The 26,084-nt window shown below is 41.0% G+C and overlaps 1 protein-coding gene across 2 annotated transcripts; it reads right to left on the bottom strand.

The window, feature by feature from the left end:
- Window positions 1–8,829: 8,829 nt before the first annotated feature.
- On the bottom strand, window positions 8,830–26,084 carry LOC311041276 (stonustoxin subunit alpha-like). 2 transcript variants are annotated; one of them, XM_084086182.1, is made up of 4 exons: window positions 25,942–26,084; window positions 25,745–25,788; window positions 10,421–10,694; window positions 8,830–9,385 (listed from the first exon to the last, which is right to left on the bottom strand). In XM_084086182.1, exons 1-4 carry the CDS (start codon window positions 26,076–26,078, stop codon window positions 9,367–9,369), a joined length of 474 nt encoding a protein of 157 aa, XP_083942308.1. In that variant the 5' UTR covers window positions 26,079–26,084; the 3' UTR covers window positions 8,830–9,366. The 2 variants fall into 2 exon arrangements, with proteins under 2 accessions (XP_083942308.1, XP_083942307.1); XM_084086181.1 differs by lacking the exon at window positions 8,830–9,385 and having other exon boundaries at window positions 10,139–10,694.

Raw genomic sequence — 26,084 nt, 5'->3', positions numbered from 1 at the left:
AGTTTTGGTTCTGAGGAGATGTACAATTTCTTCATCGGTAAATGGCTTGTGAACGAGTGATCTTAGTGTTAGTGAAACAGGGGCTTGGTTCATGAAAGAAGGCAAGAGTGTATGATCTTCAACAGACAATATCAGCCTGGACAAAGCTATAGCACTATAGGTAGTGTTGCAGCCTATTAGTCTGAAGGTTGAGAGTTCGAATCCTGTTAATGGCAGTAGGTTGAGATGTCCAATCAAACCATTATGTTTCCATCTCTCTCTCTCATCAATCTATTGTTTCCATGTCACTCTCTCTCTCTTCAATCTATTCCGTTTCCATGTCTGTCTCTCTCTCTCTCTATTCACTGGCCCCGTATTATCGCTGCTTGCAGCTATATTTACGGGGACAGAGCTCTGCTCTGTACACGTATTGTTATTGGCAGTATTCTGTCACTTCTTCTTCTTCTTCTTCTTCTTCTTCTTCTTCTGCCACTTTTCGCAGTTCTGGCTGAACCGCGCTGTCGCTTTTTACGAAACTCGGCCATATGGTAGATGGTCATGAAAAACTATCAAAAAATAATTCTCACAATCTTTCGTCCAAAGGTGGCGCTATAGCACTCAATTGAAAATGCCAACTTTGACCAGGTACAACTCATGCCCTGTTTGACCTACAGCCATGAAACTTGGATACACATATGCGTCTCCTCATGCTGAACAACTTTCACCCTCTGACTTTTGACCTCTGACCTTTAGATCTCCCACCATTTTGAATTATATGAAAAACAGTCATTGGCTCCTAACTTCTGCATTTTTTCACTTATGGAAAATCCGTTGGAAATTTTTGTAGGCAGTGGTCCAAGGTTCAAGTGCTAAACGTTTCGTGCAGATTGCTCAAAAATCCCAGGAGGAGATAGATTTTAACTATTACAGTTTTATGAAAATTATTCATCAGTGCCTAAAACATACATGCAGACTCACATTTCTTTGAAACTTTGCAGAAATGTACAGGGTCATTCCAAATATCACTGAAACCAATCTTACTCCAATTGGCCAAAAGGGGGCGCTATAGCAATTTTTTGAAAAGGCAGACTTTAAACAGGCATAAGTCATGCCTCGTTTGGCCGAAAGTCGTGAAACTTGCTTACACATGTGCCTTGACTCATGAGGAACACACGTATCGATTTGACCATTAAGCTCCGCCCTTAGATTTTCCGCAATTTTGAGCAGTTTGAAAAATACTTGTTTTTGCCAGTTCTGGCTTAACCGTGCATACGCTTTTTACGAAACTCGGCCATATGGTAGATGCTCATGAAAAACTACCAAGAAATAATTCTCACACTCATTCGTCAAAGGGTGGCGCTATAGCACTCAATTGAAAGTGCCAACTTTGAACAGGTACAACTCATGCCCTGTTTGACCTACAACCATGAAACTTCGATACACACATGCGTCTCTTCATGCCCGACAACTTTCGTGGTCTGACTTTTGACCTCTGACCTTTAGATCTCCCACCATTTTGAATTATATGAAAAACAGTCATTGGCTCCTAACTTCTGCATTTTTTCACTTATGGAAAATCCGTTGGAAATTTTTGTAGGCAGAGGTCCAAAGTTCAAGTGGTAAACGTTTCGTGTAGATTGCTCAAAAATCCCAGGAGGAGATAGATTTTAACTATTACAGTTTTATGAAAATTATTCATCTGTGCCTAAAACATACATGCAGACTCACATTTCTTTGAAGCTTTGCAGAAATGTACAGGGTCATTCCAAATATCACTGAAACCAATCTTACTCCAATTGGCCAAAAGGGGGCGCTATAGCAATTTTTTGAAAAGGCAGACTTTAAACAGGCATAAGTCATGCCTCGTTTGGCCGAAAGTCGTGAAACTTGCTTACACATGTGCCTTGACTCATGAGGAACACACGTATCGATTTGACCATTAAGCTCCGCCCTTAGATTGTCCGCAATTTTGAGCAGTTTGAAAAACACTTAAACCCAGGATTTTTCAGCTATTTGCGTGAAACTGTATCATCTGTGTGATCTCCTTTTTCACAGTTACTTGTCTGTTGGGCCAATGGCGTCTCCCTTAAATGAATGCCTCACAATCTCAAGGTCGCCAGTTCAAGCCTCACTTGATGTAGACTTAATTTAAGTTGAATTGCAAACAACATGACTGTATCAATGAATACATGTGCAAATGGTAAAGATAACCTGAAATGCTTATTTGAGAGTACGTTTTTTACGTATAACATACTTCATTCTGAAAATAGCTGATCTACAATCTCACAACTTTTCATGGTTTGTGAGCTTGTAGATCGGCTACTTTCATTAGTTTTGGTTCTGAGGAGATGTACAATTTCTTCATTGGTAAATGGCTTGTGAACGAGTGATCTTAGTGTTAGTGAAACAGGGGCTTGGTTCATGAAAGAAGGCAAGAGTTTATGATCTTCAACAGACAATATCAGCCTGGACAAAGCTATAGCACTATAGGTAGTGTTGCAGCCTATTAGTCTGAAGGTTGAGAGTTCGAATCCTGTTACTGGCAGTAGGTTGAGATGTCCAATCAAACCATTATGTTTCCATCTCTCTCTCTCATCAATCTATTGTTTCCATGTCACTCTCTCTCTCTCTTCAATCTATTCCGTTTCCATGTCTCTCTCTCTCTCTATTCACTGGCCCCGTATTATCGCTGCTTGCAGCTATATTTATCTTTGTGATTCTCCAGGTCTCTGACCCATAAAGCAGGACAGATTTTACATTGGAGTTGAATATTCTGATTTTTGTTGTTTGCTGTATCTCTCTAGAGCGCCAGATGTTCTTGAGAAGTAAATATGCTGTTCTTGCCTTGCCTATCCTAGCTTTCACATCTGCATCCGTACCACCCTGGTTGCTGATGATGCTCCCCAAGTAGGTGAAGGACTCCTAGAGAGATTGGTTCTGCCCTGGTCGTATTTATCCTCATTGTTTTAGTTTTTCCTTCATGAATATTGAGTCCTACTTGTGTGGAAGTTTCTGCAAGTGTTTTGGTCTTGTCTTGCATCTGATGGTGACTATGTGATAATAGTGCCAGGTCGTCTGCAAAATCTAAGTCATCCAGCTGTGTCCATAATGTCCACCGGATTCCATTTTTCCTTTGTGCTGTTGTTGTTCTCATAATCCAGTCAATGGCTAGTAAAAACAGGAATGGGGATAATAGACAACCCTGTCTAACCCCGGTCTTGATCTCAAACTGGTTTGTGAACTGTCCCTCGTGTATCACTCTACAGGTCATTCCAGAATAACTGTTTTTAATTATGTTCACTAGCTTAGGGGGAACTCCATGGTGTCTCAGTAGCTTCCAGGTGGTCTCTCTATGTACACTGTCGAATGCCTTTTCGTATTCGACAAAGTTGACATAGAGCGGGGAGTTCCACTCTAATGCTCTATGATTATACGGAGAGTGGCAATCTGGTCGACACATGACCTATTCTTTCTGAATCCTGCTTGCTGATCTCTTAGTTGCTGGTCAACTGCATCTTTAATTCTTTCCAGTATGACTTTAGTTAGCACTTTTCCTGGCACAGAGAGTAGGGTGATCCCTCTATAATTATTGCAGTTTCCCAGGTCTCCTTTCTTTGGGAGCTTGTTAATAAGGCCCTCTTTCCATTCTGATGGTATGGTTTCTTCTTCCCAGATCCTTTTGAAAAGTGGATACAGCAGGCTCACGGTGGTATCAACATCTGTCTTTAGGGCTTCTGCCGGGATGTTATCTGGCCCTGCTGCTTTTCCATTTTTCAGCTGTTGTACGGCTTTCCTGATCTCCTCTCTGCTGGGTATGTCACAGCTGATGGGGAGGTCGGTCTGTGCTGGATGGATATCTGGGGGGTTTGCTGGTGGGGGTCTATTAAGCAGTTCCTCAAAGTGTTCTGCCCATCTCTGTAATTGGCCGTCCTTTGTTTTAATGCTGTTTCCTTCTTTATCCCTGACCGGTCTTTGTGGCCTACTATATTTGCCCGACATCTTTCTGGTGGTGTCGTATAACTGTTTCATGTTCCCGTTTCTTGCTGCTTCCTCTGCTTCTTCTGCTAGGTTGTCGATGTATTTCCGCTTGTCTGCCTTAATGCTCCTCTTTACCGTTCTGTTGACATCCGTGTATTCTTGTTGTGCCTTTGCTTTTGATGCTCTCGTGCGGCTATTTGTCACTGCTGCCTTTTTCTCTTTTCTTGCTTGGATCTTTTGTTGAGTTTCTGTAGATATCCACTCCTTTTGTTGAAATTTCTTGTATCCTACCACTTCTTGGCATGTGGATGTGAATGTGTCTTTAATGTGTTGCCACTGGCTGTCAATGCTGCTTCAGTCTTCGAGTAGGTCCTGGAGAACTTCAAATTTGTTTGAGAGTTTGAGTCTGTATTCTTCCTGTTTTTCTGCCTCCCTCAATATGCTCACGTTGTATTTCTGTCTGTTAGCTGTTCTCTCCGTTTTGTTCTTCTTTAGTTTGAGTTTCAGTCTAGCAGTTAGCAAGTGGTGGTCTGATGCTACATCTGCTCCCCTTTTAACTCTCACATCCTGTAGTGATCTTCTGAACTTCTTACTTATGCAAATGTGGTCTATTTGGTTCTCTGTAGTATGGTCTGGTGATACCCATGTTGCTTTATGGATCCTCTTATGGGGGAAGATGGTGCCTCCGATAACGAGCTTGTTCAGTGCACAAAAGTCCATGAACTTCTCTCCGTTTTCACTTGTTTCTCCCAGACCATGTGTTCCCATCACCTCTTCATATCCGATGTTTACTTCTCCTACCTTTGCATTAAAGTCTCCCATGAGAATGGTGGTATCTTTCTCTGAATGTTTGTCCAGGATGTTCTGAAGTCTGTCGTAGAACTCCTCCTTTCTTCTTCTTCACTGTTGTTTGTTGGTGTGTAGCATTGGATGACCTTCATCTTTATCTTCTTGTTTGTTGTTCTGAATGATGCTGTAATGATCCTTGGTCCATGGGCCTCCCATTCTATCAATGCCCTCTGTGCAGATCTTGATAGCATGAGAGCTACCCCTTCTGTGTGTGGGGCACCCTCATCTTCATGGCCCGAGTACAGCAGCAGCTCTCCACTTACCAATCTTTTTTGTCCTGCTTGCGTCCATCTTGCCTCGCTGATTCCCAGTAGTGCAAGATTGTAGTTTTTCATCTCTTGTGCTATTTGAAATGTTTTCCCTGCTTGGTATATTGTTCTTACATTCCATGTTCCAATGGTTATGTTTTCCCTGGTTGAGAGAAGGGTGGTCGGTCCTGCAGCTTCCAGGGGATCCTGGCTTTCACCACACAACGTCATGCGTCTTCGAGCTGAAGAGCTTTTCTCTCCCAGTGCCGTGTCCTCTTTTAGTTTTCTTGTCGTCGTTTCTGTAACTGCAAATGTTTTACAGGGTGGGGTTGTTGGCCCCACGCCCAACCCCCAACCTGGAGGACCAGGTGCTGCTTTTCGTCCGACCTCTACTCTAAAACCTGCCCGGCTTGGTTGCACCTACTGAGGGTATGAACCCCCTCCGGAATAGCTTTCAGAGTCACGGAGGTACGCAAGCCTCCCCACCACGGCAAGGTAGCAGCACGAGGGGAAGGACAAACGAACACAGTGTCCGAAAGTCTTTATTATTCCAAAACGAGCCCGGTGTTGCCTCTCACACTGAACGTTAGCTCAGCTAGCATGAGGCTAACACCAGTGTCCAGCCCCCTGCTTACTGCTCAGCTAGCATGAGGCTAACAACAGTGTAACTCTAGCCCCCTGCTTACTGCTCAGCTAGCATGAGGCTAACAACAGTGTAACTCTAGCCCCCTGCTTACTGCTCAGCTAGCATGAGGCTAACAACAGTGTCTAGCCCCCTGCTTACTGCTCAGCTAGCATGAGGCTAACAACAGTGTCTAGCCCCCTGCTTACTGCTCAGCTAGCAGGAGGCTAACAACAGTGTCTAGCCCCCTGCTTACTGCTCAGCTAGCAGGAGGCTAACAACAGTGTCTAGCCCTCTGCTTACTGCTCAGCTAGCATGAGGCTAACAACAGTGTCTAGCCCCCTGCTTACTGCTCAGCTAGCATGAGGCTAACAACAGTGTAACTCTAGCCCCCTGCTTACTGCTCAGCTAGCATGAGGCTAACAACAGTGTCTAGCCCCCTGCTTACTGCTCAGCTAGCATGAGGCTAACAACAGTGTCTAGCCCCCTGCTTACTGCTCAGCTAGCATGAGGCTAACAACAGTGTAACTCTAGCCCCCTGCTTACTGCTCAGCTAGCATGAGGCTAACAACAGTGTCTAGCCCCCTGCTTACTGCTCAGCTAGCATGAGGCTAACAACAGTGTCTAGCCCCCTGCTTACTGCTCAGCTAGCATGAGGCTAAAAACAGTGTAACTCTAGCCCCTGCTTACTGCTCGGCTAGCATGAGGCTAACAACAGTGTAACTCTAGCCCCCTGCTTACTGCTCAGCTAGCATGAGGCTAACAACAGTGTCTAGCCCGCGAACAGTCTTCTCCCGGGTGGTTGAAGCCAGAAGGGGGCGAGGGGCGGGGCTGGGCGGCCAGGAGGAGCAATGTTCTCACTAAATAAGTGTAGAGGAATATCTTGCGGAGTTTCAATGTTAATATGTAAATATGGCAACTCATTTAGATGTAGGTTTATGGTTTCCCATGGACTAAAGCAGTTGCAATTTCTCTTCTTTCATAACATAATCCCCACACCAAGAGTAAAAAAAGAAAAAACGTTTCAGTCATTCGGTCCGACTTCACTGTAGCCCATAGTAGCCTTTTCATACGCGATATGTGAAAGTTTATAATATTTAGAGAAATTGGAAAATGTCAAATACAAAAGTAGTCGTAGTAGTGAATATTTATTTTTGTTTCTCATAAGCGTGCATCCGTTGTATTTTTGTTTCTCATCATCCGTTGTCCGTCAACAACACAGCCGTCTGTGCCTCGACGTTTGCGCTCTGTCTCAGCTGCGATCTTTGCCAGTTAATATTTACATATTAACATTGAAACTCAGCTAGCATGAAGCTAACAACAGTGTAACTCTAGCCCCCTGCTTACTGCAGTAAAACGTTAGAACCAGGACTCGCCTTGACTCCAAACAGGACAAATATTAAACACTGTTAATACAGATGAGTAAAATCATTCAACACTTAAACACTAAGTGTTAATATTGTCACGTAATGCTCCTGTTTTGACACACATGTAAGTTCTTCAGACACACCAAACCTCTCCCTCCTAAAACCGGCTAAGCACACCCACCTCCTAGCTCGTCCCGCCCCCCAACCAATCATACGCCTGGAAAAGTGATGGACCGTCACAATGACCAATCAGAGGTAGTTAAAAGGAACACAGTCTGAAAACACAGTTAGGCTTTTGATTGATTGATTGTTTGATTGATGTACTTAATTTAGGACATGAGATGCTTTTTTGTACATCGTGGTATTTTTTCTCTGTATTTTTATGTTGATAACTGAACTGTTTGGTTGCTACTATATATGTCTATGAAATTAATTCAAGGACCCCAACGGAAACAAGTCCGCAAGGACTTTCTTGGTCGGACCTTTTAGACAAAAGTATTATAAATGTAACTGTGTTGTTTTACATTCTTTTGCCTAATACAAATTTCAATCAATCAATCAATCAATCAACAACAGTACATGGAAGTACAAATTCACAATACAAGGTTTACTAAACTGGAAGATTCATAAAGCACTGAGCTTGTTTAAGATGAGATCCCATGCACACAAGGCTGATCTCTTAAAGGAGACACACCATGAATTAAAAAAAAATATTTGATATTTAATATCATATGGTGTATGTCCCTCAAACCATTTCCAAAAGGTTTGAGCCTAAATCAACACTCAGATATACTCATCCCAAGTCAATTCTCTCAGGCTTATAAAGCACTTTCAGCTGCAATACCAAAACGTCCTGTTGGGCAGAGGGGTGCTGTACTGCGGTACTGAGCAATTCTGTCTGTCAAAATACATGGGCAAAAAGTTTTGTGATGTAAGCAAACTTGCCATTCTGAGATGGCCTGTTTAGACACGCCCATTCTGAAAATCTCTGAAATGAGAATGAATGACTGAATGTTTAAAAAAAAATGTTTTTGGGCAACAAGAGACACTGGGGAGCCCAAAAAAAAAAAAAAAAAGTGAAATTCATGGTGTGTCTCCTTTAAAGTGGTAGTAGCTTCTAAAGACCTGTTGACTGAGTTGATTACATTGAGTAATTCTAAGGTTTTAAATAGGCATATATTAACGCTGGGGAAACAACTAGACTACGGTCACATTTACATAACACGTTTTCAGTGATAAAATGTTTTCTTTTTTTAAATCCATCTCCATCCAGGCACATATGTACACAAATCATATGTATGTCATAGTTTTTCATCACAACACAAAAACATCCCCTACTTTGGCTGTTCAAAAACAGCAGATCTACAAGCTTGTAGATCTGCAGTTTCTTTTTAAATCATGAAAATGTGTGCAAATCTTTGAATATATATATGTTTTTAAAGTGAACATCAGTAACTCAAATCTTTGCTTCTGGGGGTCCCTGGAACGAAACATTTTGAGATGGGGGTCTGTGGCCAAATATATATAAATGTGGGGGTCCTTGACATTCTAAATCTTCTAAATCCTAACAGTTTTTTTTTTTTTTAAACGTATATTGCTATAATATCAGTGGTTCTCAAACTTTATCATGTCAAGGACCCCCAAAATGGTATGTATTTGGCAGCGGACCCCCCCTGAAAATATGTTGTTCCAGGGACCAAATACATGTAATGACTTGTTTGATGTGTTTTATATAAATATAAATATAAAGGTTTGTAATAATAAAAACAGATTGAGGTTGTCAAGTCAAGTCAAGTTTATTTGTATACTGCAACACATTTAAAAACCCAAAGTGCTTTAAGAGACAATATCAACATATAGACTGTGAGATCTATTCACAAAGCTATAATAAAAGCCTATTACGTAACCAGAAAACTAAAACTAATACAAACAAAACAACAACAAACAACAACAGAGCCTTTAGTTTGGATTTGAACTTCTCAATGGTGGAGCTAACTTAATGTGGAATGGATCTACAAGCTCACAACGCATCCCCCCTGTCTGAAAATAGCAGATCTACAAGCTCACAACGCATCCCCCACTGTCTGAAAATAGCAGATCTACAAGCTCACAACGCATCCCCCCTGTCTGAAAATAGCAGATCTACAAGCTCACAACGCATCCCCCACTGTCTGAAAATAGCAGATCTACAAGCTCACAGCGCATCCCCCACCCTGAAAATAGCAGATCTACAAGCTCACAACGCATACCCCCCTGTCTGAAAAGAGCAGATCTACAAGCTCACAACACATCCCCCATGTCTGAAAATAGCAGATCTACAAGCTCACAACGCATCCCCCACCCTGAAAATAGCAGATCTACAAGCTCACAACGCATACCCCCCTGTCTGAAAATAGCAGATCTACAAGCTCACAACGCATACCCCCCTGTCTGAAAAGAGCAGATCTACAAGCTCACAACACATCCCCCTGTCTGAAAATAGCAGATCTACAAGCTTACAACGCTTCCCCTCCTGTCTGAAAATAGCAGATCTACAAGCTTACAACGCTTCCCCTCCTGTCTGAAAATAGCAGATCTACAAGCACACAACGCAAGCAGATCTACAAGCTCACAATGCATCCCTCCTGTCTGAAAAAAGCAGATCTACAAGCTTACAACGCTTCCCCTCCTGTCTGAAAATAGCAGATCTAAAAGCACACAACGCAAGCAGATCTACAAGCTCACAATGCATCCCTCCTGTCTGAAAATAGCAGATCTACAAGCTCACAACACATCCCCCTGTCTGAAAATAGCAGATCTACAAGCACACAACGCATCCCGTCCTGTCTGAAAATAGCAGATCTACAAGCACACAACGCAAGCAGATCTACAAGCTCACAATGCATCCCTCCTGTCTGAAAATAGCAGATCTACAAGCTCACAACACATCCCCCTGTCTGAAAATAGCAGATCTACAAGCATTGCACTGGAGGGGGGGTCAAGTACAGACCCCTGGGGGACTCCAGTCAGTTAAGTACAGTAATATGTATATATTGTATCTGTAAGCTCTACTATATATTCTCTATACATACTGTAGGGTGTAAGTGTTTCAACACGTTTACCAGATCTCACACACCTCTGCTGTAGCACCAGCATTAACCCATATCCCTGCATATAGAGGTTGTGTGAAGGTGGTGTTTACTGTATAGAGGAGGGTCTGTTTGTTGTCATTAATACAGTAGAAAGACACAGTACCTGCTCTGTGATCTGTGTACACGCCCATTAGCCCCCCACCATCACCCCCCCATGTGGAGGCATCAGGTCCTGACAGTTTAGTCTGAATGCTGTTGTGATGGAACATGTAGTCTGAACCATGTGACCAATCTAACATCCAGGACTTGTCATTGTGACCAAAGCGTGATAGCCCCGCCTCCTTTCTGTTGATGTCTATATAACTGACTGCTACAGCAACACGTCCACTCCATTTTACTTCAAAGTAACAACGTTCAGGCAGACTCTCTTTACTCAACACCTGAGACCAAGAGGTAAATCTGTGTGGATGTTCAGGACGAAGTTGGACTTCTCTTCGTTCCTTAGTCACCTGCCTGTTCTCCTCTGACAGGATGAGGTAGTTGTTCACTGTGTTTTCATCCAGTGAAAGCTGACAGAAATCTGTGAGAAAAACAAAAGACAAAATATCACAACTAATGAAACACTTTACACCTGAGTCACTGTGTCGGCCATGTTATTAATGCTGAACATTTTGAAACTTAACCCATTAAGACCAGGAACGCATCTGTGTCATTTTAACTTTTATTTATCTGTTCAATAATCAGTGGTGGAATAAATACTCAAATGTTTAAGTAAAAGTATCAAAACTGCAATGTAGAAATACTCTGTTACAAGTAAAAGTCCGGAATTAAAAAATTATTTGAGTAAAAGTACAAAAGTATTGGCATCAAAATGTACTTAAAGTACCAAAAGTAGAAAGTACTCATTATGCAGAATGTCTCATTACCCAGTTTTTAAATGTATAAAACATATAAAAATCTTTTGAAAATAGCAGATCTACAAGCTCACAATGCGTCTCATTGTGAGCTTGTAGATCTGCTATTTTTAAATGGCCGAAATGTATATAGGGCTGAAGTGGTTTGTAATAATAATCAAAATCTACAAAGTAACTAAAGTTTTAAAATGAAAAAAATAGTGGGTTAAAAGTACAATATCTGCCTCTGAGATGTAGTGGAGTAGAAGTAAAAGTACTGAAAATTGGAAATACTCAAAATTGTATATAAGTACAGTACTTGAGTACATGTACTTAGTTACTTTACACCACTTTCAAACTTTCTTTTTTTGGCTGTTCAAAAATAGCAGATCTACAAGCTCATAGCGCGGCCTACGAGCTTGTACTGGAACAAAATATTTTACAAATGTTCGCTTTATAAAACTATAATATTCAAAGATTTGCACACGTTTTCATGATTTTTCAAAAATAGCAGATCTACAAGCTCATAGTGCCGCGCTATGAGCTTGTAGATCTGATATTTTTGATTAGCGATGCGTTCTCGGTCTTAATGGGTTAAATGGGTCCCCAGCTAAATGTGTTAATATAGCATCACAATCATTTTTCAACTTTTATAATTAGGCTATTCAAAAATAGCAGATCTACAAGCTCATAGCGCGGCACCGATCTGCTCTTTTAGAAAAATCGTGAAAATTTAAGCAAATCTTTGAATATATACTGTATATATAAATTTAAAGCAAACATTTGTAACTCAAATCTTTGCTTCTGGGGGTCCCTGGAACAACATATTTTGAGATGGGGGTCCGCGGCCAAATCCATATAATTGTGGGGGTCCTTGACATGGAAACAGTTTGAGAACCACTGATATTATATACGTTTAGAAAAATGATTTAGAAGACATTTGTAGAATCCAAGCAAAGATTTGAGTTAAAAATGCTCAGTGCCACGCTATGAGCATTTTATAAATATAGCAGCTTGTAGATCTGCTATTTTTGAATAGTCAAAGTATAAGATAATGCTTCAATTAGATAGATCTAATTAAATTAGATAGCATATCTACAAGCTCACAATGTGTCACATTGTGATGTGTTGTGAGCTTGTAGATCTGTTATTTGCACTTTTCATACCGAGACAAAAAAAATCCTCAGTGTTAACCCATTAAAACCAGGAAAGTGTTTTGGAACAGTGGTTCTCATAAATAGCAGATCTACAAGCTCACAGCATGTCACTTTGTGCCACGCTGCGAGCTTGTACATCTGCTATTTTTGAACATTTTTGAAAAAAACTTGAAATTGCATGAAACTTTTTGAAAAAAAAAAAAAAGGATTTCTGGGGGTCCCCAACATAAAACATGTTCAGTAGTGGGTTTGGTGATATTCTATATTGTCTGAATCAGCTTTGTTTGTGTTTGTTTAGGTGGTAAAAGAGTGACTTTGAGATCTGTTTCAGCGTACAATGTAATTAGGAGCATATTTAGAATGATTAATTTCTAATCAATGGAGAAATTATTTTACATTTCTTGTCCTTTGGAGTTCCATCATGACATCAAGGTAACTACACAAACCAAACCTCTACCACAGTGGTCTGGCCCTTTAAATAAATCACTGTGACTATGAAGGTTGTTCAGAGCAATGGTTCTCAAAGTGGGGTCCGGGGACCCCCAGGGGTCCTTGGGGGGGTTCCAGGGGATCCCCAGCAAAATGTGTTAATATAGAATCACAATCATTTTAACTACTTTAGCCTTTTATACTTGGGCTACTCAAAAACAGCAGATCTACAAGCTCATAGCGCGGCACCGATCTGCTATTTTTGAAAAATCTTGAAACTGTTTGCAAATCTTTGTATAAATATGTATGTTTTAACATTTTTAACTCAAATCTTTGCTTCTGGGGGTCCCTGGAACAACATATTTTGAGATGGGGGTCCGCGGCCAAATCCATATAATTGTGGGGGTCCTTGACCCCCACAATTAGAATCATTTGAAGAATCCCCCAGAAGGAAAGATTTGAGTTAAAAATGTTTGTTTGAGTTAAAAATGTTTGTTTGAGTTAAAAATGCTCATAGCGCGGCACTCGGTGCCACGCTATGAGCATTTAATGTTCTATAATGTCTATAATGTTCACCTTAAAAATATATATATATTCAAAGTTTCTTAAAAAAATAGCAGATCTACAAGCTCATAGCGCGGCACTCGGTGCCACGCTATGAGCTTGTAGTAAGTATAAGATAATGCTTCAATTAGATAGATCTAATTACATTAGATAGCAGATCTACAAGCTCACAATGTGTCACATTGTGATTTGTTGTGAGCTTGTAGATCTGTTATTTGCACTTTTCATACTGAGACAAAGTATATTGTTGCTGTCAGGCAGAAACCTTGTATCTCCATATTAATCAAAACTATTGAAAATAGCTGATCTATAAGCGCTCTATATGAAGTTTACATCTGACACACACACACACACACACACACACACACACACACACACACACACACACACACACACACACACACACACACACACACACACACACACAGTAAAATCAGTGTTAACCCATTAAAACCAGGAAAGTGTCCTTTTAGATTTTAGTGTTTTGGAACAGTGGTTCTCATAAATATCAGATCTACAAGCTCACAGTGCATCACTTCGTGCCGCGCTGCAAGCTTTTACATCTGATATTTATGAAAAATTTTGAAGAAACTTGAAATTGTTTGAAAGAGTTTGAATAATTTTGATTTCTGGGGATACCTGATACAAAACATGTTCAGATGGGGGGTCCCTGACACAAAACATGTTCAGATGGGGGGTCCCTGACACAAAACATGTTCAGATGGGGGGGTCCCTGACACAAAACATGTTCAGATGGGGGGGTCCCTGACACAAAACATGTTCAGATGGGGGGTCCCTGACACAAAACATGTTCAGATGGGGGGTCCCTGACACAAAACATGTTCAGATGGGGGGGTCCCTGACACAAAACATGTTCAGATGGGGGTCCCTGACACAAAACATGTTCAGATGGGGGATCCCTGACACAAAACATGTTCAGATGGGGGGGTCCCTGACACAAAACATGTTCAGATGGGGGGTCCCTGACACAAAACATTTTCAGATGGGGGGGTCCCTGACACAAAACATGTTCAGATGGGGGGTCCCTGACACAAAACATGTTCAGATGGGGGGGTCCCTGACACAAAACATGTTCAGATGGGGGGTCCCTGACACAAAACATTTTCAGATGGGGGGGTCCCTGACACAAGGGTTAGGGGAGGGGGAGGGGGGGTTCAGTCTCAGTTTCAGAACCATTACAGTGAGTGATGGTTCAGGTGTTTCTGTCAGTCTGTCCTGACGTCTGATTGAGTTGTAATAAATGTTTAATGTTATTAAATGTTTGGTCATATTAGACGTATAACCTGTCTGAGCACTAATTAACTTTCTACATGTAATGTATAATAATAAATAATAAATAAAGTAAATAAAGTGTGTGCGTGTGTGTGTGTGTGTGTGTGTGTGTGTGTGTGTGTGTGTGTGTGTGTGTGTGCGTGTGTGTGTGTGTGTGTGTGTGTGTGTGTGTGTGTGTGTGTGTGTGTGTGTGTGTGTGCGCGTGCAGTGTGAATGTGTGATATGATCACATAAGTTAGACAGGTCCTGACAGATAGTCAACTTGTCATCATGAAGCCTTTGTTTGAACGGTTATTAGCGCGTCTAGGAACCGATATGCAGAACCAAAATTACATTATGTTAATGAGTACCTGGTACCCGCCATTTCTTAATCGGTTCCTACTTGGAACCGAGTTTCGATACCCAACCAATCCTACCCTTAAAGGAAGAGAACCAGGAGCTTTCCTTTTCTAAAGTAATGACGTATATCTGTCAAAGACCCCCTAAGGATGTCCAAACACATTTTGGGGATTTAAAAAAAGAAAAACACACAGACACATTTAAAGTTATAAACAGAGCTCCCTCTAGAGGCTCGTCTTCGGGAAACTAGCGATTACGCAACTTCCGTGACGTCATACATATGAGGGAAATATTTCACAGCTCAGCTTGCATTTTGAAATGTAAAATAGAAGCTGTAGATGAGCAATAAGACTAGTTAATATAATGTTTATAACTAAGCTGAACTCTGTCTGTCTACCTGCTACCACAGCCTGCTCTCTGGGCAGACCGTCTCACCGCCAAGCATCATGTGCTTCCCTCTGCCAGAAATGACTAAATCTAACTTAATAAAAAAGGACAAACTAACAGCTTCACAAGAACAATGTTGGTGTAATTAGGAGATTCCACAGGAATCTATATTTTATATACATACATTAACAAGTAAAAATAACAAATCATGTTGCAGTACTTCCTATTTTCTGTGGTCTGTCGGCTCTGGTCTCCCCGCTCAGCTGCTGCTGCTGCTGTGTCGGGGCAGAGGAGACAGGAGTCCTGTTCCCTCCACGGCCGGAGCCGGTAGACATGTAGACATGTAGACATGTAGACATGTACTGTACACATGTACACATGTACACATGTACACATGTAGACATGTAGACATGTAGACATGTCTACATGTAGACATGTAGACATGTAGACATGTACACATGTACACATGTAGACATGTAGACATGTAGACATGTAGACATGTACACATGTACACATGTAGACATGTAGACATGTAGACATGTAGACATGTACACATGTAGACATGTAGACATGTACACATGTACACATGTACACATGTACACATGTAGACATGTACACATGTACACATGTACACATGTACACATGTAGACATGTAGATGTAGACATGTACACATGTACACATGTACACATGTAGACATGTAGACATGTAGACATGTACACATGTAGACATGTAGACATGTACACATGTACACATGTACACATGTAGACATGTACACATGTACACATGTACACATGTACACATGTAGACATGTAGATGTAGACATGTACACATGTACACATGTAGACATGTAGACATGTAGACATGTAGACATGTACACATGTAGACATGTAGACATGTACACATGTAGACATGTAGACATGTACACATGTACACATGTACACATGTAGACATGTACACATGTACACATGTACACATGTAGACATGTAGACATGTAGACATGTACACATGTAGACATGTAGACATGTAGACATGTAGACATGTAGACATGTACACATGTAGACATGTAGACATGTAGACATGTACACAAGTACACATGTACACATGTACACATGTCTACATGTCTACATGTAGACATGTACACATGTACACATGTAGACATGTACACATGTAGACATGTACACATGTCTACATGTAGACATGTACACATGTACACATGTAGACATGTACACATGTACACATGTACACATGTACACATGTAGACATGTAGACATGTGTACATGTCTACATGTAGACATGTAGACATGTACACATGTACACATGTACACATGTACACATGTAGACATGTAGACATGTGTACATGTCTACATGTAGACATGTAGACATGTAGACATGTACACATGTACACATGTAGACATGTAGACATGTACACATGTAGACATGTACACATGTACACATGTACACATGTAGACATGTAGACATGTACACATGTACACATGTAGACATGTAGACATGTACACATGTACACATGTAGACATGTAGACATGTAGACATGTACACATGTAGACATGTACACATGTAGACATGTACACATGTAGACATGTACACATGTACACATGTAGACATGTAGACATGTAGACATGTAGACATGTAGACATCTAGACATGTAGACATGTAGACATGTAGACATGTAGACATGTACACATGTAGACATGTACACATGTATTTGTTGTTACTGGCAGAGCTGTGTAACATTAATTTGCCTCTTCTCTTGGCCAGTGTACACTCGTAAAAGAGACTATGGTCTCAATGTGATTTTACTGGTTAAATAAACTAGAAGTTCGGCCGGCTGTGCCGGCCTCACATCTAGCGCCCACGCCCACGTAGCGTCCACGCCCACGTAGCGTCCACGCCCACGTAGCGCCCACGCCCACGTAGAGACCACTTGGCAGCGCCGATCACTGGCGTAGCGTCATGAGGGCTAGTGGGGCCATGGCCCGGTCAGTGAAGATTTGCCAGGAAAATGAATTCTGCTCCGACAACAATAGACACAGCCGCCGGCCGCCAGTGACGTTACTGAAGTGATACATTGGCTGGCCCATTCACACCTTTTACAAAGCTAAAGCTGCCTACTCCTGCCTATCAATGGTCCAAGTGTGACCTGTAAAGTAGCCTAGCGTAGTCTGTAGGAGACATAAGCATGTCCTAAGAGGAGTCCAAAAGAGAATGGATCCTGGGAGTCATGAATTAAATTACAGAGGTGAGTAAATAACTACATGTGCTCAAGTACTGCACTTTACTGGATATCTATCTATCTATCTATCTATCTATCTATCTATCTATCTATCTATCTATCTATCTATCTATCTATCTATCTATCTATCTATCTGTCTATCTCTCTATCTCTATCTCTATCTCTATCTATCTCTCTCTCTATATATATATACATATCTAAATGGCGAAATGGCTGGGGGGAAATGGGCAATATATTGTTATTTAATATTGTTATTTTATTATGAGTATTAATAAGTTCTGATGATTAATTATATCATATGATTATAATATTTGATTAAGATATATGATCTTATAATAATCATGGGGCATGTATAATCATTATCTAATAATCAAATAATAATACAATGAGTCATCACATCTTTTCGGTGGCGGGTGTTATACGGAAATGTGTGACCCTGTACAATCTGGTCAAAATGGCGGCCGTTTGTGTGTTGTTGCGCTCGTACACACACACACACACACACACACACACACACACACACACAAGGAATGTGTGTGGAGATGGCGGCTGTTTTTGTGTGTTTGCACAACAGTGCATGTGGACACACGAATGGTGAGTTGGATGCGTCTTTTAATAATCAGAAGACGCACAGTACTGCACACACACACACACACACACACACACAGACACACACACACACACACACGCGCGTTGAAGTAATTTCCGTGTGCGCGCGCACACACACACATCTACAAACGGAGACGGCGTGTATTGAAATGGGGGCAGAGGTTCTGAATTGGCATGCAGGGAGTGTGTGCACAGTTTCGCTGCGAGCAAGGCAACGATGCGGGAGATTAGCTATCCACAGACGGACGGACAGGGGGTAAAACATACTCTGGCGCCATGCCTTTCGGCCTGGCGGAGACAATGAAAAAGCTAAAGTAAAGGAATAGACCATTACTGCAACAAAAGTAGTCAACAAACTATACTATAAAACATTGGGCACATTGTCAAATAATATAAGAAAGAGGCAAACATGTTGAAAATAGCCGATCTGCAAGCTCACAACGCCTCTCAACGTGAGGGTTGTGAGCTTGTAGATCTGCTATTTTCACAATATTGACTTGTGGAACGGAGTCAAACAAAATGGGGGGGTCCCCAGTTCAAATATGATGTGGGGGGGGGGCGGGGGGGGCGGGGGATAGCCACTGCCCTAGTCGGACCGAAATTATCTGAAATTACAACATAATGCAGCCTAAACGTGCGTTGCACGGGGCGGTCCTGCCATTACGTTACATACCACAACATACATCATCTACAATGGACTAACGGAGCAGCAATAATAACATTCACCACACGAATATAGTTGACAAAGTGATTGCACAGCCGCTGCAGGTATGACAACCACGTTAGCGTTAGCTATATGGCAACTATCACAGCGCCCTGTCTGTCGTCGCTGCGACTGACTGATGGCTACAGCCATAGATATATGTAAACACTACAGCAAGCTCTCTGCGATGCCATTGTCTGGAAACTGCTCTTAGCGTGACAGGACCAATGAGAGTGAGCGCTTTCGTTGTTGCTAAGATACGGTGCATGGCACACGGCGTCTCTACCCCATAGCTTGTAGATCTCTCACACATGATTGGCGTAGGCTGCGTTGCCAGGTCTGACTTTGTGTCTAAGCAATGGTCGGCTTATTTTTGCGCGCCTTTGGGCTCGTTCGCATAGTGCGCACGGCAGCGCTTGTTTAGCGTACGTCAGCGCAACGTGGCAACGGACGTGGCAACGTGAAAGGGTGGTCACTTATGATTGGCTGGTGAAAAGAAACACCCGGACGTGAATTTTGAGGTGGCGAAGTGATTTGCATAAGTATTGGAGCATAATGCGTTTGATATTAATTGTACATCCTGCAAGTACAGTGATGGGATGCGAAGCAGCTGGTTTGACAGGCAGAATATTGAGGAATTTTGGGGGAAAATGTGGAGTTAGTTGGGCCATGTGTCTGCTTGGCCATTGAGGCGATACACTCGTGTACACTCCATGACTGTGGCCGTCAATTATGGTAGCAAGATACATTTAAAAAAAGACAGACAGATTGTTTATTTCATGATCTGATGTGTAGATATAATGGAGCAACATTATTCTATACACTGATTATTTAGTCAAAAGAAAAAGTCAAGTCATGTAGACACAAGACTTATTTTTTGCCCCAGGGAGAGTCCTCTCCCCTCCACCCGCTCCCCGGGGGAGAAGTAGAATGGAAACTGAAAGCCCTTCAGACCACCGAGTATCAGTGGTTTAAAGTAACTAAGTACATTTACTGAAGTACTGTACTTAAGTTCAATTTTGAGATATTTTTACTTTACTGGAGTATTTCCAATTTTCAATACTTTTACGTCTACTCCACTCAAATCCAGGCAAATATTGTACTTTTACTCCTCTACAATTATTTGAAAACTTTAGATACTAGTTACTTTGTAGATTTTGATTATTACAAAACATACTTTTACCACTTCAGCCCTATATACATTTCAGCCATTTGAAAATAGTCGATCTACAAGCTTGTAGATCTGCTAAAAAAAAAAAAGATTTCTATACATCCTAATATACAATTGAGAGTGGTGCGCATGCGTGGCTGTGTGTGTGTCTGGGTCTCCAACAAGTTAGGTTTGCGTGTTGAAACAAGCACCGGTGTTGCAATGAACGTCTACACTGTCTGTCTCCGATGTGCTAGACGGGACTACTAGACGGCCGAACCTCTGGTTTTATACATTTGAAAACTTGTGAAATGGAACATTCTGCATAATGAGTAATTACGGGGACAGAGCTCTGCTCTGTACACGTATTGTTATTGGCAGTATTCTGTCACTTCTTCTTCTTCTTCTTCTTCTTCTTCTTCTTCTTCTTCTGCCACTTTTCGCAGTTCTGGCTGAACCGCGCTGTCGCTTTTTACGAAACTCGGCCATATGGTAGATGGTCATGAAAAACGATCAAAAAATAATTCTCACAATCTTTCGTCCAAAGGTGGCGCTATAGCACTCAATTGAAAATGCCAACTTTGACCAGGTACAACTCATGCCCTGTTTGACCTACAGCCATGAAACTTGGATACACATATGCGTCTCCTCATGCTGAACAACTTTCACCCTCTGACTTTTGACCTCTGACCTTTAGATCTCCCACCATTTTGAATTATATGAAAAACAGTCATTGGCTCCTAACTTCTGCATTTTTTCACTTATGGAAAATCCGTTGGAAATTTTTGTAGGCAGTGGTCCAAGGTTCAAGTGCTAAACGTTTCGTGCAGATTGCTCAAAAATCCCAGGAGGAGATAGATTTTAACTATTACAGTTTAAAGAAAATTATTCATCTGTGCCTAAAACATACATGCAGACTCACATTTCTTTGAAACTTTGCAGAAATGTACAGGGTCATTCCAAATATCACTGAAACCAATCTTCCTCCAATTGGCCAAAAGGGGGCGCTATAGCAATTTTTTGAAAAGGCAGACTTTAAACAGGCATAAGTCATGCCTCGTTTGGCCGAAAGTCGTGAAACTTGCTTACACATGTGCCTTGACTCATGAGGAACACACGTATCGATTTGACCATTAAGCTCCGCCCTTAGATTTTCCGCAATTTTGAGCAGTTTGAAAAATACTTGTTTTTGCCAGTTCTGGCGTAACCGTGCATACGTTTTTTACGAAACTCGGCCATATGGTAGATGCTCATGAAAAACTACCAAGAAATAATTCTCACACTCATTCGTCAAAGGGTGGCGCTATAGCACTCAATTGAAAGTGCCAACTTTGAACAGGTACAACTCATGCCCTGTTTGACCTACAACCATGAAACTTCAATACACACATGCGTCTCTTCATGCCCGACAACTTTCGTGGTCTGACTTTTGACCTCTGACCTTTAGATCTCCCACCATTTTGAATTATATGAAAAACAGTCATTGGCTCCTAACTTCTGCATTTTTTCACTTATGGAAAATCCGTTGGAATTTTTTGTAGGCAGAGGTCCAAAGTTCAAGTGGTAAACGTTTCGTGCAGATTGCTCAAAAATCCCAGGAGGAGATAGATTTTAACTATTACAGTTTTATGAAAATTATTCATCTGTGCCTAAAACATACATGCAGACTCACATTTCTTTGAAACTTTGCAGAAATGTACAGGGTCATTCCAAATATCACTGAAACCAATCTTACTCCAATTGGCCAAAAGGGGGCGCTATAGCAATTTTTTGAAAATGCAGACTTTAAACAGGCATAAGTCATGCCTCGTTTGGCCGAAAGTCGTGAAACTTGCTTACACATGTGCCTTGACTCATGAGGAACACACGTATCGATTTGACCATTAAGCTCCGCCCTTAGATTGTCCGCAATTTTGAGCAGTTTGAAAAACACTTAAACCCAGGATTTTTCAGCTATTTGCGTGAAACTGTATCATCTGTCTGATCTCCTTTTTCACAGTTACTTGTCTGTTGGGCCAATGGCGTCTCCCTTAAATGAATGCCTCACAATCTCAAGGTCGTCAGTTCAAGCCTCACTTGATGTAGACTTAATTTAAGTTGAATTGCAAACAACATGACTGTATCAATGAATACATGTGCAAATGGTAAAGATAACCTGAAATGCTTATTTGAGAGTACGTTTTTTACGTATGACATACTTCATTCTGAAAATAGCTGATCTACAATCTCACAACTTTTCATGGTTTGTGAGCTTGTAGATCGGCTACTTTCATTAGTTTTGGTTCTGAGGAGATGTACAATTTCTTCATTGGTAAATGGCTTGTGAACGAGTGATCTTAGTGTTAGTGAAACAGGGGCTTGGTTCATGAAAGAAGGCAAGAGTTTATGATCTTCAACAGACAATATCAGCCTGGACAAAGCTATAGCACTATAGGTAGTGTTGCAGCCTATTAGTCTGAAGGTTGAGAGTTCGAATCCTGTTAATGGCAGTAGGTTGAGATGTCCAATCAAACCATTATGTTTCCATCTCTCTCTCTCATCAATCTATTGTTTCCATGTCACTCTCTCTCTCTTCAATCTATTCCGTTTCCATGTCTCTCTCTCTCTCTATTCACTGGCCCCGTATTATCGCTGCTTGCAGCTATATTTTTACTTGTATTTTATGCAATCCATTAATATTCCTCCCTCTGTTCCCGGTGACAGACCCCGAGCGGCAGACCAGACTAGTGATCACTCACACTCGCTGATAAAAAGGTTATTCATTAATTAATGCAAGTACGTAGTTGCCCAGGTTTCACAATCTTCAATAATAATATAAATAATCGCTTAATTGCATTAAAAAATGCTAGTCTACATCAGGCACGGACTGGCAGATAATTCCAGTCCGTTTAATTCTTATATTTGCCAGATTTTACTTATTTTCTCACTTTATATTTTATTTTAGGCCATATAGGTTTACTGTTTAAATAACATTGCAACAGTAATAATAGTGTGTTCTAAATATATATAAAACAAAACGAAAAATATAATTGTGTTAGTTGTATTTCGATTATTGCTTGTCAAACGTTTTAGCTATAGCGTATTTAATCTGAGTGTTAATTAGCTCTGCATGGTTGCTGCTTTTGCATCCTGATTAGTTACTAGACCAATTTAAAATGGTAGATGTTTTTCGTTTGTAATAATCCATGCTAATTATTATTTAACCATTGTAGATGTTCATATTTCACGAATATACATAGGAACATTCTTTACTATTACTCCATTAATAGGTCACGTCAGTACAGTAGCTCAATTTTACGGCGATCTAGTCACAGTCCAAGTTTAATATCATAGCGCTCACTTGTCTATCAAATCATCTACACATTGTCTATATGCATACGATTATTTGTTGCACTTAATATACAGCTTCACACTCCACAGAGAAACACGTAAAACAAGCCACCAACAACTGCCGCTGCGGGCAGTGTTGCCAGGTTCTATGAGAGAAACTAACAACCAGGTCTAGGAAAACAAGCCCAAAAGAAGCGACTATATGGGCCACATGAGCCCTTTAAACCTACTGTATACATCGGCTATGTGGAAAATAGCAGATCTACAAGCTCACAACGCGTCATGAATCACGATGTGACGTGTTTTGAGCTATTATGTATATATATAATATATCTGAGACAAAGATCAGGGCACGGCGGCCAAAAACACAAGCACTGTAACGCACACACCAACATTGCACTGCGTAAAGACGCACAGCAGCAGCTGACCAAAGCAAAGAATAGAATAGAATAATAAACAAGAACTGTAGGCTATGTTCTACCTTATTGAATGAGAAGCTGTCGCATCAGTGCTTTCGGTGGAAAAGCTTCGCTCACATGCAACTTGAGTCACATTTTCTTTAGCAGCGGTGTTACTAGTGCTTGCACTGACAGCAACACTATGGACCGACATTAACACTCTTTACTCTACTAGTGCTTGCACTGACAGCAGCACTATGGACCGACATTAACACTCTTTACTCTACTAGTGCTTGCACTGACAGCAGCACTATGGACCGACATTAACAATATATATATATATATATATATATATATATATATATATATATATATATATATATATATATATATATATATATATATATATATATATATATATATATATATATATATATATATATATATATATATATATATATATATATATATATATATATGTATATATATATACTCTTTTCAGCACTGCTGGGCAAACATCTTTGTTATTTTTAAACATTTCCCCGCATCAGCCTCCAGACATTTTCGTTTTTTAGCTTCTCTCCATTTCACCTGCCAGTAAAATCCACCTGTTTACATTCTATTGACGTATTCCTGCCCGGCTTTTTTTTAAGTGGTTTGCATCAAACGTACGGAGCAAACCACTTGAGCGGGGGCCGGGGGGAACAGAGCCTCCACCTCCCCTCCACCAAAGTGTCACTATCACTGCAACCCCGCTATGACAATGTAGTGAATGGACCGGGCCGGCCAATTTCTCTTAAAGAGCCGGTGGGCGTGGCCCGGTGCAGGCTGGGTGTTTTGTTTTTGACATTGTAAAAAAATATATTTTTTGCTTGGCTTGGCCGCGGCCCCAGCCTGCCCAGCCCTTCTGGCATCTGCCAGAAGTGCCAGACCGTCCAATCCGGGCCTGGTCTACATATTAATCTAATGTAGTGTCATTGTTTGTTCCAGCCGGACAGAACAAAACAATCGAGAGGGAGAAAAATAAAAACAGAAAACCCCTCCTCCATAACCTCACTGGTTATACCCACAGATGAAGCTCATATTGGGGCAAGAGTGTACAATAGTGTAATTGTGTGACGTGTTGTTTTGGCTCCGCCCTTTCCGAGGCAGTGGGAGGGATTTTCGGAATCGTGGCCAATATGGCACATCCTTCTTCTGACAGCTCTCAACACAGACCCTTTCAGTGTATAGTTGCATTGGCAAATATTTTCACAATTGGAAAACTATTACACAATTAAATTGTGACAAAATAGAGTTCATTGTGTTACTTCCCCTTTAATGAGCAGATCACACAGGCTGACTAAGCAACCACTATAGCCTGGTGCCTAATCCAGACACATCCAGAGACATCCAGAGACATCCAGACACATCCAGACACATCCAGACCCTTCTCCCTTCTGACAACCAAACTATGGAATGAACTCCCCATTGCAATTAGAACGGAAGACTCACTCCCAATCTTCCGCCGTAATCTGAAGACTCACCTCTTGAGATTCCACCTCAGCCCGTAGCACTTACCTATAGCCTTGATGACCTTGCAGGATTATGCAAAGGCTAAATGTAACGTAGATATTATGTTATGTAGACAGATGCCAGGTGATTGTTGACCTGGCATCCTATAGTGTGTATAGTTTCAATGTAAAGATTTTTAATTTTTAGATATATATTCTACGGTTAGACTGATGATAGGTTATTGGTTTACTTATGTATTAGTTTATTAGTAGATTATTATTTCTATGGATTTGATCACGTTGTGTTGTCCTTGCTTACTGTAAATCGCTCCGGATTGAGAGCGTCTGCTAAATGCCTAAATTGTACTTAGGCTTTCTTAAATGTTTGTAACAGGCCTATGTCTGATTATGAGCGTTTTGATATCTATGTATTTCTATTGTTATATTTTGGGGACTACGGATGGAAATGAGCTTTCGCTAAAAACGGCATATTTACACTTAATCTTGTACGCAATAAATACATCATGTTTTAGCGTTCATTAATGAGCATTCTCCAGACCAAATAAACAAATAAAGTAAATATCTGGATGTGTGCTGCTTTGATTTCAGGAATGAAACGGAATACACACTTACACCTCTTCAAAGGATCCAGCCTGTGCTCTCCACAATGGTCCACCCTGGGGTTGGAGGAGAGACAAAGTGAGCGGTGAATATTCTATTTGATAATAGAAACATTGATTGATAATGATTTTACAACATTAAACAATACTATACAGCATCACAATATGATTCACTCTAAACCTACTAGAACACACTGGTTCTCTCCATACCTGAGAGTCAGTGGTAGAGCAGACAGCTCCTTTATCCTGATGTCTCCTGGATGATTGACGCTCAAATCCAATACTTTCAGATGGGAGTTGGACCTCAGAGCAGAGACCAGATAAGAACAGCCTTTCTCTGAGATCATGCAGCC

This window comes from Gymnoscopelus microlampas, assembly GCF_963454915.1.
Source record: "Gymnoscopelus microlampas genome assembly, contig: SCAFFOLD_81, whole genome shotgun sequence".
Taxonomy (NCBI): Eukaryota; Metazoa; Chordata; class Actinopteri; order Myctophiformes; family Myctophidae; genus Gymnoscopelus; species Gymnoscopelus microlampas.
Note: the sequence above shows the minus strand (reverse complement) of the source record. Positions and strands in the feature narration are given on the sequence as shown.